Source organism: Capricornis sumatraensis, chromosome 14, assembly GCF_032405125.1.
Source record: "Capricornis sumatraensis isolate serow.1 chromosome 14, serow.2, whole genome shotgun sequence".
Taxonomy (NCBI): domain Eukaryota; kingdom Metazoa; phylum Chordata; class Mammalia; order Artiodactyla; family Bovidae; genus Capricornis; species Capricornis sumatraensis.
Genome location: NC_091082.1, coordinates 35,262,396 through 35,276,872, shown reverse-complemented (window position 1 = coordinate 35,276,872; position 14,477 = coordinate 35,262,396). Strand labels below are relative to the sequence as shown.

Sequence of the window (14,477 nt, the reverse complement as noted above, 5' to 3'; positions counted from 1 at the left end):
AAATAGGATATAATTTATATGTGGAATCTAAAAAAATGATACAAATTAACTTTCTAAGTCTCAGAAAACAGACTTAGAAAACAAATTTATGGTTACCAAAGGGGAAAGGGGGGAGGAATAAATTAGGAGCTTGGGATTAACATATATACACCAGAGTATTTAAAATAGATAACCAACAAGGGCCTACTATATAGCACAGGGAACTCTACTCAATATTCTCTAATAATCTAAATGGGAAAATAGCTTGAAAAAGATAGATACGTGTGTGTGTGTTTATATATATATATATATAAAACTGAATCATTCTGTTGTACACCGGAAACTAATACAACACTATAAACACACTATTTACTGAGCATACCTGCTCAGTCGTGCCTGACTGTTTGTGACACTATGGACTGTAGCCCACCAGGCTCCTCTGTCCATGGGATTTCCCAGGCAAGAATACTGGAGTAGATTGCCATTTCCTCATCCAGGGAATCTTTCCAACTCAAGGTCTGAACCCACGTCTCCTGCATCTTCTGCACTGGCAGGTGGATTCTTTACCACTGAGCTACCTGGGAAGTCCCCCAAATCAATTATATGCCAATATAAAATATTTTTAAATACAATTAATTTCTCTAAAAAAAGCCACAACGAGTTATCACCGCATACCTGTTAGAACGGTTATCATTAAAAAGTCTATAAATAATAAATGCTGGAGATGGTAAAAGGAAGAAAAGGGAATCTTCCTACACTGTTGGTGGGAATATGTAAATTGGTGCAGCCACAATGGAAAACAGTATGGAAGTTCCTTAAAAAACTAAAAATAGAGCTACCATATGATCCAACAACCCAACTCCTAGGTATATAACCAGGAAAAATGAAAACTAATTCAAAATGATACCAGTACCCTAATGTCCACAGCACTAGTTATAATAGCCAAGACATGGAGGCAACCTCAGTGCCCATCGATAAACAACTGGCTTCGGAAGATACGGTGTATATATATGTATACAATGGAATATTAATTGGCCATAAAAAATGAAATATTGCCATTTGCAGCAACATGGATAGACCTAGAACATATTATACTTTAGTTGAGTAAGTCAGACAGAGAAAGAAAAATACTATATGATATGGCTTCTACATAGAATCTAAAAAATAAGACAAGTGAACCTATATATAAAACAGGAACAGATTCACAAACATGGAAAACAAATGTATGGTTTCCCAAGGAGAGAGGAAGGAGGGGAAGGACAAATTAGGTGCATGGGATTAACAGATACAAACAACCATGCATGAAATATGTGAGTAACGATTGGCTGTAGAGCACAGGGCTGTAAGATGGGACCTCGGCAGAGGCAGCCACAGGCAGTAAAATACTGCCTGCTGTCTGGCTAGAGTCAACGACACAGAAAGAGTGAGCGAGGCTCAGATGTGACTGACGGAGGTTACTGCTCTGCCAGAGAATTCAGGACGGTACATTTTAAATGGGGGCGGGGGGCAACTTGGAGTTGAAAGACCTTGGGTATCAGTCTTAAAAAATTAACTGAAGACTACGGAAGTGACCGCTGGAGAGGATTATTGGTGTCCGAGACATTCTGTGGGAAAATAATCTACGAATTCATGAATCACTCTTAAAACCACATGCATGCATGTGTGCTCAGTAGTGTACAACTCTTTGGACCCTTTGGACTGTAGTCCGCCAGGCTCCTCTGTCCATGGGATTTTTTAGGCAAGAGTATTGGAGTCAGTTGCCATTTCCTCCTCCAGGGGATCTTCCCAAGCCAGGGATCAAACCCACATCTCCTATGTCTCCTGCATTGGCAGGTGGAATCTTTACCCACTCAGCCATTGGGGAAGCCCCTTAACACCAAATGTCATATGTTATTTTCTTAATCATTCTTTATTCCTTGGATCACTAGTATTTTCATTATCTGAGCTTACTTCCCTGCTGTGTCATAGCAGATGCGGAACCCTGACATACTGAGTTTCTTGAAAAACAGTAAAGGACAAGTAATTAGCTAGAAATATAACTGATTTCTTGATTAAGCTCTCTCTCCCAATGAAAGGCATCATTATTGAAATATAGGGGAAAAAAATCAAAAGCTTGCAAAATTGTTTCCCTTCCATCAATGCTGGCATAGCATTTGATTTCTCTCCTGTTCACATAAGGCTCAAAAACTCCTTTTGGGTGGACAGAGGGCTTTCCTACAGCCTGTAGCCCATCCACTCTGAATAGAGATCAGGGATGTCCCTTGGCTCAAGGTAATGGACTCTTAATTTTACATGCAAGTTGCTATTCTCCACACTTTGCTACAAAAAGTACACGCTTTCCTTACTGGAGACTAGCAGACTGATCTCTCTGTCACAGGGGTCTCCCAGCTACATCAGCAGTTCAGTTCAGTTCAGTCGCTCAGTCATAGAGCCCTGCTAAATACTAAGCTTAAGCTGTACATGCATACATGAATATGCGTGCACACGTGTGCTTTCTGAATGCGCTGAGGGCAGCTGTGACCTACTGACCATTCATTCAGAGAAACTCTCTGAATGCCTGGCTCCCCCTTCAATAACATCTCCCACTCCGCCCCTCCAACACTCCTGATGATGCTGTCAATCAAACTGCAAAGCTGAATGGCAGGTTGAAACCTCAAATGAAACCCAACAACCAGTTAAAAATTTGGCTGAGCCAGGCAGGAGCATTTCTGAGCCCAGCATCAGATAGGAACAAAGGCTGTGAAGGAGTTATCAGCTGTAAAGGCCATCCATCATCAAGCAAAGATAAAGAATCTCAAAATCTAACCAGAGGGCACTTGCAAATATCCAGTGCTGTTCTGACACTTTGATTGATGGCCACCCCTTTTAATTAGTGCCTCTTGTCTCCGGAGGTTTCCAAAGAACTCACTTGCTCCCACCTCCTTCTCCCCCACCATCATTTGCCTTTGTGGGGAGACAGGGACCGAAGCAGGCATTCAGCCTCACCAGTCCCTTTCACTGTGTGACCACCCATGACCACGTGACCATCCACCCTTTGGCATGGGGCACTTGCACTGACCTTTCGCAGAAGGAAGCATATTCGCTCAATGTTCCTCAGCCGTTCCCTCTATCAGGAGGCACAAGAAAGAAAAGAGAGGGGAGGTTAGGCCTTGTGCTGGAAAAACACTAGAAACCCCACATTCAGCCCCTAGTGGAGGAGGCAGAGTCCACCACAGACCCCTCCCAGCCATGACCTTCAAGCTCCGACCTTTTGCTAAGAAGAATTTCAGCTCATACAACTCAAGAGCAAAAAAAAAAAAAAAAAAAAAAAACCACACAAATAAGCCAATTAAAAATGGGCAGAGGATCTGAACAGACAGTTTTCCAAAGACATACAGATGGCCACCAGGCACATGAAAAGCTCCTCAATTTCACTCATCACCAGGAAAATCCAAATTAAAACCAAAATGAGATATCACCTCACATCCGTTAGAATGGCTAGCATCAAAAAGACAAGTGATACCAAGTGCTGGTGAGGCTGTGGGGAACTCCTACACTGTTGGTCGAGTGTAAATTGGTACAGTCACTATGGGAAACAGTATGGAAGTTCCTCAAAAAATTAAAAATAGAAGTACCACATGATCCAGCATTCCACTTCTGGATATAACCAAAGGAAACAAAATTACTATACTGAAGAAATATCAGCACCATTATGTTCATAACAGCATTTTTTAGAGTAGCCAAGACATAGAAATAACCTAAGTGTCCATTGACAGATGAATGGATAAAGCAGTTGTGGTATACACATAAATAATGGGATATTATTCAGCCATAAAAAGGAAACCTTGCCATTTGTGACAACATAGACAGACCTCAAGGGCACTATGCTAAATGAAATATCAGAGAAAGACAAATACTGTATGATCTCATTTATATGTGTAATCTAAACACAAAACAACAAGAACAACAGACAAACTCACAGAAAAAGAGATCAGATTTGCAGTTACCAGAGGTAGAGAGGGATTTTGATGATGGTGGTCAAAAGTTAAAATCTTCCAGTTATAAGACAAATAATGGCATGTAATATATAACATAACAACTATAGCTAACATGCTATGTGGCATATTTGAAAGTTGCTAAGTGAATAAATCCCAAAAATTTCATCACAAGGAAACTATTTTTCTTTCACATCTATACAACATGATGGATGCTAACCATTTATTTTGCAATGTTAACCAATTATTTTGCAACGTTTGCAAGTCAAGTCATTATGCCATACACCTGAAACTAAATATACTGCTATGTGTCCATTATATCTTAATAAAACTGAAAGAAATAAGAGTTTCAAGTTTTTCTCTATCTATCTTGCACAGTTATTTGCTCTTAACCCAACTTCCCCAGCAAACAGCATGGGTTCAGCTTTCTTTTCAGCCCAGCACGTTTCTTTATTTCTTTTTCCTAAAACCTCCATATCCCTGCAAGACAGTCACACTAAAGAACAGGGACCACGTGCTCATGAATGTCCTGAAGCCCAGAGTCAGGCCCCCTGGAGGGCCTCCCACTCAAGTCTCGAAGAGCGCGTCTGTGCCTGATTAGTGTATAAGGTGGGGAAGCTCTCCGCCCTTGACTTTATTTTTCTAAAGTGAATGTCTTTAGAGGAAGCAATCTTCCCACTCAATTAGACACCAGCAGTGCCTCCGGGCTAAGAATTTTCAAGATGGCCATTTCTAGAGTTTGGCTCACTGCCATGGAAAAATGCCCCAGGGGTGGGCAGGTGATGATGCTCAGCTCACACGCTGAATGTTGCCTCCTCTTTCCCGCAGTGACTTTCGCGATCTCTGAAGCCACCCTGAACACAGCTGTGGCATCTCCCAGTGCTTCATTACCAAGGCAATTTGGTTGCGGTAGATGTGATGATAATGAGGCTCCTCCTGGATCACAAGAAGACAGGTGGCTGGGCCACTTCAATTTCTCTAATTAAATCACAAATAGAGCAATTCCTGTGCATCCTTTAAGCCCAGAGGAAAGAGCCCACATCAGGACAAATTAGTGTCCACATGGCTAGGAAGACAGACCACATTCTCCTCAACACACATGTGTGCTTGCACGTGTACAAGCAAACGCACACAAACACAGCTGGGCATCGAGGCTGCCTAAACGGAGAACACGTGAAAAGACGTGTGATCCCAAGGATGAAAGAGCGGGGGTCAGGACACATGCGAGCTCTTTCTCCAGCAAGCCAGATCCTCCGAAGGACAACATCTCTCCTTACTTTACAGTGATATTAAATGTCCCGCTGATAAAAGGAAAGGGAAAGGGTTACCATGAGAAACTCAGAGTAAAAACAAAGCATTCCTCCTCTTCCCACTGGCTGGAAGCGGGGGCTGATGGTCAACCAAAGGGTCCAGCAGTGTTTAGAGCTTACATCTAAAGAACCAGTGGACCTCATGCATGTTCATTTAGAAATACTCCACACCAATCAGCAACTGTTTGCACAAATTTGTCCAGGACTACAGTTAGCAACCAGTGAAGCAGCTTTGCCAAGCCATCTGAGCCCAAGATGCTGCTGCAGAGACTCTATGGGGGCCCAGAGAGATTAAGGATGAGTTAAATGAGGCATCCAAAGTTTAAGTTCCTGCCAGGGAGTAACATCATAAAATCCAGGGGGAATGTGCCTAATACTCTTCCATTAGGGCTTTAAAAAATATCAGACAGGAGTCCTTTACAAAGCTAAGGGCTTTAGTCTGTCTATAAGATGTCTGGCCTTTGGGGCGCTGCTGCTGCTGCTGCTGCTGCTAAGTCGCTTCAGTCGTGTCCAACTCTGTGCCACCCCATAGACGGCAGCCCACTGTCCCTGGGATTCTCCAGGCAAGAACTCCTTAATTAATTCATTGACTGATTAGATGTGGGGCTTTATTTTTTCAAACTTTTATTGGAGTATAGTTGATTTACAACGCTATGTTAGCTTCAGGTGTACAATAAAGGGAATCAGTTCTATACATACATAGATCCAGTCTTTTCAAGATTCTTTTCCCACATTACTACAAATATTGAGTCCCCTGTGCTATACAGTAGGTCCTTAATAGTTATCTTTTATATATGAACGTGAAAGTTGCTCAGTCATGTCCAACTCTTTGTGACCCCATGGACTATACAGTCCATGGAATTCTCCAGACCAGAATATTGGAATGGGTACCCTTTCCCTTTTCCAGGGGATCTTCCCAACCCAGGAATCAAACTGGGGTCTCCTGCATTGCAGGTGGACTCTTTACCAACTGAGCTATCAGGGAAGCCTTTTTATACACAGTAGTGTGTATATGTCAATCCCAATCTCCCAATTTATCCCCCCTCTTCCCCACCCCTGATAAGCATAAATTTGTTTTCTATATCTGTGAACAAGTGTGGCTTTCATAATAGGAATAAAAAGTTGAGGTTCAGCTTCTCTGCTATGTAATCTCGCCCTTTAACAGTCATTCATTCTTTCAGCAACAGTTATTAAGCACCTACTGTGTGCAGGTTCTGTCCTTGCACTGACCTTGTGCAGAAGCTTCCCACTGGACATACACTGGTCCTGATTTTTTGTTCTTCCTGAATTAAGAAAACTGTCAAGGTAAAATGGAAACAGGCATCATGAACCTGTCTCATGGTTTCATCAACTCTCTTGCAATTTGGTGTTGAATTCACATGATGGATTTGAGAGGCAGGACACAAGAAACTCTGGGTATTCTAAGTGAGCCACTTTCTAATTTGAGCCCAAGCCACCAGAAGGAAGCAAAACAGGCTCTTGACTCCCAGACATTCCAAACAGAGGTGCCCTCTCAGCCTAGAGCGGCTCTATGCACCTGGTCGATGTTGACGGGCCAGGTGTGTGATGCTGGTGCCAAACACAGAAACATCCAGAATGAAAGGAGGCCCAGGGTGCAACCTTTTCAGGCCTGGAGGAGCCAAGTTACCCCTGGAGGGTGGTGAGGCTGGCAGATGGAAACAAAATGAATTTTAAATAATGACAAGTTTCACAAGACAGGTAAGTTGTAAAGTAGATCTTAGGGATTCTTCCAACTTGCCACAAAACTCTGCTTCACACGGTTGACTTGGAAAGGGTCAGCTCTGTTTCACAGAATCAAGGGATTATAAAAACAGGTGTTTAAAGAATCAGATCTATTTCTTTTTCTACAACATAGAGTAAGTGGTAAGAACACAAGCAGACCTGGGTTCCAGTTCTGACTTCAATGTGCATGAGAATGAGTCCTTGGATAAGAGTCTAAATTGGGCAAATGATGCCTGTCTCACAGAGTTATGAGAATTATAGGTTTTATATATGTGTGTGTGTGTGTCTATATGGGGCTTCCCTGGTGGCTCAGCAGTAAAGAATCTACTTGCAATGTAGCAAACACAAGAATAATCCTCAAAGAAGGAAATGGCAACCCACTCCAGTATTCTTGCCTGGAGAATCCCATGGACAGAAGAGCCTGGTGGCTACAGTCCATGGGGTCACAAGAGTTGGACATGACTTAGTGACTAAATCACCACTGAATATATATATATATATATATTTTTTTTTTTTTTTCTTCAGCTCGGTTCAGTTCAGTTGCTCAGTCGTGTCAGAATCTGTGACCCCATGGACTGCAGCACACCAGGCTTCCCTGTCCATCACCAACTCCCGGAGTTTACTCAAACTCGTGTCCATTGAAGCAGTGATGCCATTCAACTATCTCATCTTCTGTCATCCCCGTCTCCTCTTGCCTTCAATCTTTCCCAGCATTAGGGTATTTTCAGATGAGTCAGTTCTTCACATCAGGTGGCGAAAGTATTGGAGTTTCAGCTTCAGCTTCAGCTTCAGCATCAGTCCTTCCAATGAATATTTAGGACTGACTTCCTTTAGGATAGACTGGTTGGATCTCCTTGCAGTCCAAGGGACTCTCAAGAGTCTTCTCCAACACCACAGTTCAAAAGCATCAATTCCTCGGTGCTGAGCTTTTTTTATAGTCCAGCTCTCACATCCATACATGACTACTGGAGAAACCACAGCTTGGACTAGACGGACCTCTGTTGGCAAAGTAACGTCTCTGCTTTTTAATATACTGTCTAGGTTGGTCATAACTTTTCTTCCAAAGAGCAAGCGTCTTTTAATCATGACTGCAGTCACCATCTGTAGTGATTTTGGAGCCCAAAAGAGTAAAGTCTGTCACTGTTTCCACTGTTTCCCCATCTATTTGCCATGAAGTGATGGGACCAGATGCCATGATCTTAGTTTATTGAATGTTGAGTTTTAAGCCAACTTTTTGACTCTCCTCTTTCACTTTCATCAAGAGGCTCTTTAGTTCTTTGCTTTCTGCCATAAGGGTGGTGTCTTCTGCATATCTGAGGTTATTGATATTTCACCCTGCAATCTTGTGCTTGTGATCTGGAATCTTGTGATTTCAGCTTGTGCTTCATCCAGTCCAGCATTTCTCTGATATACTCTGCATATAAGTTAAATAAGCAGGGTGACAATATACAGCCTTGACGTATTCCTTTCCTGATTTGGAACCAGTCTGTCGTTCCAAGTCCAGTTCTAACTGTTGTTTCCTGACCTGCATACAGATTTCTCAGGATGCAGGGAAAGTGGCCTGGTATTCCCATCTCTTGAAGAATTTTCCACAGTTTGTTGTGATCCACACAGTCAAAGGCTTTAGCATAGTTAATAAAGCAGAAGTACATGTTTTTCTGGAACTCTCTTGCTTTTCGATGATCCAACGGATGTTGGCAATTTGATCTCTGGTTCCTCTACCATTTCTAAATCCAGCTTGAACATCTAGAAGTTCACGGTTCACATACTGTTGAAGCCTGGCTCAGAGAATTTTGAGCATTACTTTGCTAGCGTGTGAGATGAGTGCATTTGTGCGGTAGTTTGAACATTCTTTGGCATTGCCTTTCTTTGGGATGGGAATGAAAACTGACCTTTTCCAGTCCTATGGCCACTGCTGAGTTTTTCAAATTTGCTACCATATTGAATGCAGCACTTTCACAGCAACATCTTTTAGGATTTGAAATAGCTCAACTGGAATTCCATCACCTCCACTAGCTTTGTTTATAGTGATGCTTCCTAAGGCCCACTTGACATTGCATTCCAGGATGTCTGGCTCTAGGTGAGTGATCACACCTAGATCACCTAGTGATCTGGGTCATAGAGATCTTTTTTGTATAGTTCATCTGTGTATTCTTGCCACCTCTTAATATCTTCTGCTTCTGTTAGGTTCACACCATGTCTGTCCTTTATTGTGCTCATCTTCGCATGAAATGTTCCCTTGGTATCTCTAATTTTCTTGAAGAGATCTCTAGTCTTTCCCATTCTGCTGTTTTCCTCTATTTCTTTGCATTGCTCACTGGGGAAGGCTTTCTTATCTCTCCTTGCTATTCTTTGGAACTCTGCATTCAGATGGGTATATCTTTCCTTTTCTCCTTTGCCTTTTGCTTCTCTTCTTTCCATAGCTATTTGTAAGGCCTCCTCAGACAACTCTTTTGCCTTTTTGCATTTCTTTCTCTTGGGGATGGTCTTAATCACTGCCTCCTGTACAATGTTACAAACCTCCATCCATAGTTCTTTAGGCACTCTGTCTATAAGGTCTAATCCCTTGAATCTATTTCTCACTTCCACTGTATAATCATAAGGGATTTGATTTAGGTCATACCTGAATGGTTTAGTGGTTTTCCCTACTTTCTTCAATTTAAGTCTGAATTTGGCAATAAGGAGTTCATGATCTGAGCCACAGTCAGCCCCCGGTCTTGTTTCTGCTGACTGTATAGAGCTTCTCCATCACTGGCTTCAAGGAATATAATCAATCTGATTTCAGTATTGGCCATCTGGTGATGTCCATATGTAGAGTCTTCTCTTGTATTGTTGGAATGTAATAAAACCCACCCAAAATTTAACAGTAATAACTGTTAAATAATAATCCAATAATAACCCTGTACTTTACAAGTGGACACCAAAGCCTATTCCCTTGGTCTTTTAGTAGCTCCCAAAGAACACAACTCTCTTCAGGGGGTCTGCGGCTAAGGAGAACAGACCTCTTTGTCCTTGTCACTAGAGAATTATGTCACTAAATGATGTCACGAAAGCCTTCCAGGTTAATATTCACACAGATATATACTACATATATGTATAGTCACACTAGTAAATCCTGGCATTCACTCTACAACTTTTAACTGAAACTATCAACAGAACTATTCAAACAAAAACTTGCCTTAGCCCTGGAAACCAGGGCCTGGAGGGAAGTTCAACACAACGCAGGCTCACTGAGCTTATTAGACTAAGAGACAGACCTGCATGAACTATGACCTCCATCCTTTGAGTTCTGGTCCAGAAGAGTCTGGAAAAGGCTCTGTACAGGCCTGGCTGGTGCCTGGCTCTGGGATGTGGGCTGCAGTGAGCCAAGGAGTGGATAGCCAGCATCCACCCGACTCTGCAGACACGAGGTCCTTTTCCTCTGCTCACATCAAGGCTTCTTCCTACATCCATTCCAGGCACGTGGAAGCAGTGGTCATGGCCTGACAAGCCAGACCGAGCATCAGGACTCAGGGAGCAGCAGGGGCAGGGGGTCTCTCATATTCTGAACCGGGGCCAGACAACTGGACTGCATCAGGTTCCCAGGGGGGAGGCGAACTGACCTCAAACCCAGACAGCCTCCTGAGATGAATGCTCCCTGGGTGATGGATACAGTGAAATGAACTGCACATGTCAACCCCCTGCAAGTTTCCCTGTGGGAAACCTGGCAAAGTACAGAGTGGGGATGACCACGGTGATGCTCCCACATCTGCCAGCATGACGGACAGCCTGGAGCCTCCCTCCCTGTTCAAGATCCACTAACATGGGGCCACGAGGAATCCTCAGCAGAGCTTTCCCACCCAAGTACTGGGACTGCTATACTTGACTTTTCAGGATAAGTTAAGACCACTGCAGCCTCAGGGACTACCGCCCTGAACCAGACATGGAGGTGCAGCCAGGGCCAAGTATGTGCTTCACTCACCCTACTCATCAAAACTTTACCCTCCTTCACAGGTCCTGGGTGGCCTGGAGTGACACCACCCTTCCAGTCACCAGCACCCACTACTTACCGCATGAAGAGGGTTGCACTGGTCGATGGGGCTCTTAAAATCCGTTCTTAACTCATCAAAGGCAATTATCTGAAATGGAAAACACAGAGTCACGATGTTAGTACAGAATGAGTCAGTTCACCATGTGGAAAGCTTCCTGTAGATGTGGTCCAAAATAACTCAGGAGGCAGGAGAGGGGTCCCAATGACACGACACTGGCCAGGAGTCACTGTCAAAGCTGGTGATGGGCACTTGGGGTTGACTGTACTCTCCTGTCTACATTGTATATGCCTGAAAATCCCCTACATGGGGAATGAGAATGATGTTGTTCAAGGGTACATATTTAAAATAGCAGATAAATAAGTCCTGGAGACCTAATACACTGTACAGTGCTAACAGAAAACAAAATTGTATTATAAACATTATACTTGCTAAGAGACTAGATCTTAACTGTTCCCAGTACTAGAAAAAATGGTAACCGTGATGGACTAGAGGTGTTAGTTAAGGCAAAAGTGGCAACCATATTGTAACATAAATGTACCAAATCTATACACTGTACACCTTAGATGTACTCCATGTTGTATGTCAAATATCTCAATGTTTTAAATCCCCCAAATAAAGGTTTTTTTAAGTTTCTTGTGCTTCACAAAAATGTAGAGAAAACTCTGTTACAGTGAGAGCAGGCTGGGCTTTGAATAAAGGTGTACACACACACACAATTAAAACTTCAAACCAGCACTTTCCATTTTCTCCTGAAGGAAAAAGTTGTTTATTTTTTACTTTTGTTTATTCTGGCAGAGATGCTGATTAGAAGTTCAATGAATAGAAGTCAGGCAAAAGGGAGAAGAGAAAATTAAGAAAGCAGAGTTGACAATACTAGAAACAATTGAATCTTTAGCCATCCAAAGGCTGGACGATCAGCTCCTGGACAATCAAGGTGTCAAGCTTACTCCATTGGACTTGAGTTCTCAAGGTCATTCTGGACAGAGGCTCAGAGGTCCCCAGCGAGCAACGGTTTCCCTATCTGTCTGGAGGGGAAGATATTAGAGGTAACCTTCTCCAGTCACAGAATGAGGCATGACCCAGCCACACAAAGAACTAGCTAGAAGGGACGCTTCCTAACCCCGACCACTTTGTCCCCCAGGTGTCCTCAGAGACTCAGTAACAGAACAAAGGTGTGTACAGCCAGTAGGGTGTCCTCTCCTAGGGTGTGAAGGTCTCAAGACCTTTCCTGGGCTGCACACAAATGGACAAACTGACTCCCCCAGGAAGGCACATCCCAAGCATCCCTGAACACTCAGGAGAATTGCTGAAACAACGAAGCTAGTGCCCCTGTTCAAAACAGTCCCTGTTCCAGCAGCAGGGGGCTGATAGTAAGTACCAAGTGAAGGAAAATGACTTGTTTCCCTTAAAAAAGCGGTATGATTTTAGCGCAGTCACATGTCATTCTGATTTTAATACTCCTACAGAATTAGGGGGGAATTCTAGTGTAAGTAGTATTAGACAGACGCATTTATGTATCATCCCTTGCCAAATAGTTCATTATCCAGCTGATACCTGAAGCTTTAGTAACAAGAAACTCACCACTTACTGAAGATGCTCCTTCTATCCCTGGCTACCTCTAATTAATCATTATCTTCCTTAACTGAACTCACATATAACTCCCTAAGGTTTCCACCCACATGCTAAGCCAGTGTGAGCAAACCACAGCCAGCAGGTCAAATCTAGCTGGCCACTCATTTCTGTACAACCTGTGTGCTAAGAATGGTTTTTACATCTTTAGAATAACAGAAAAAAATAAAATAATAATATTTTGCGACACATTAAAATTAGATCATTTCAAATTTCAGTGTCCATCGATAAAGTTTCATTGGAACATAGACATATGCGTTCTTTTATACATGGTCTATTTTCTTGCACCACAGTGGCTGAGTTGAGTAGCTGCAACAGAAACCGTATGGGCAGCAAAGCTCAAAATAGTTACTATTTTGCTCTTTAATGAAAAAAATTTGCTAACCTCTGTTCTACTGTTTTATTTCTCCTCTGAGCTGCATGTTGTCCAATATGGTAGCCACATTTGGCTATTTTAAATTTAATTACTTAAAATTAAATTTAAAATTCAGTTCCCACATTCTAATTACTTAAAATCACAACTTTCTAGTAGCTATCAAACAGCATAGATATAAAACATTTCCATCATCACAGAAGGTTCTATTGTAAAGCACTGCTTTAGAGACATGGAGGATCACTGAATCCCTCTTCCACAATGAATTCTTATCAGTATTGCCAGCTATGGTGAATCCAGCAAATCCTTCTTCAGGCTAAATCTCTCCAACCATTTTATATATATATACACACACACATGTATATATATATGTATATATTTTTAAGTCGCTCAGTCGTGTCTGATTCTTTGCGACCCCATGGGCCAAAACGTCCATGGAATTCTTCAGGCTAGGATACAGGAGTGGGCAGCCGTTATATTAACTGGCACTAAACTATCTCACCCTTCTGATTGTCCTTCAGTCACATTACAGTTGTAAACGTCTTTACTAAAACATGACTGTCAGAACTAAACACCATACTCAAGGTGAGGTCAGTTGGCTCAGAGAGTAAAAGCATCACTCACCTCTGTTCTGTAAACCGTACCTCTGTTAATGTGACCTGATAGCATTAGCCTTTTTGTAGACACATCATATTCCTGGTTTCATACTGAACTTGCGTTGCATAACAGCCCAGGTCCTTTTTATGTGCTTCAGCTAAACTAAACCCACTTCCTTCCACACGCCCATTATTGGATTATTGGTCCCTAAAAGCAGTAATGGATATTTATCCCTTTTAATTGCTCCCTATTGGTCCAATGTGTTGAGATATGTCTCCAAACTACAAATGTTAATGTTAATGAACATAATGTGTTATCCCCAGATATAAATGCAAACTGAGCAGAACCGAGGGCAGAGCCTGAAGATCGCCCTCCTAGATCCCAGTAGGCTGACATAAGCAAGCATTCCACTCATTATGTACCTAATTATAAAGACAATTCATCAGATTTAATCCAGTCAACTAAAAGTCTCTGGATGGCGTTAGAACCCATTACTGTTGGTACAGCACATATAAGCTCCCCAAAGAGGCTAGGAGCCCATTCAGAAAAGGGATCAAGCCCCACATTACTGCGGCAACTGAAGATGCTCCTGTGTGATTCCTGCCTCAAGCCCGCTCCCTATCTAAGTGAAGGGATGTGGATCTGGGCTGAAGGGAACAAAGGCAGCTGATGCTTGAAGCAGCTAGACAGGAGCCCCAGGGGGTTTCAAGCTGCTGAGTTGAGTCTGACAGCAGGCAACCACAGCCCATCTCAGGACCCTACTTAAAGGAAGGTGTGAAAAAAGGAAGGCCAGAATGAAGCTTATGCCTTCAAGCTCCATGAGATAACAATTACTTCATGG

The 14,477-nt window shown here is 42.6% G+C and overlaps 1 protein-coding gene across 2 annotated transcripts in view; it reads right to left on the bottom strand.

Annotated features, from left to right (window-relative positions):
• The window catches only part of CNIH3 (cornichon family AMPA receptor auxiliary protein 3), a 131,019-nt gene that overhangs the window by 57,665 nt on the left and 58,877 nt on the right, over positions 1–14,477 (bottom strand). Inside the window, exons 2-3 of one of the 2 annotated variants that reach the window (XM_068986474.1) lie at positions 11,056–11,124; positions 3,038–3,085 (exon numbers count right to left, since the gene is read on the bottom strand). In XM_068986474.1, the coding sequence (XP_068842575.1) occupies positions 3,038–3,085; positions 11,056–11,124 (117 nt within the window). The remainder of the gene's footprint in view (positions 1–3,037; positions 3,086–11,055; positions 11,125–14,477) is intronic. The other variant, XM_068986476.1, reaches the window with a different exon arrangement.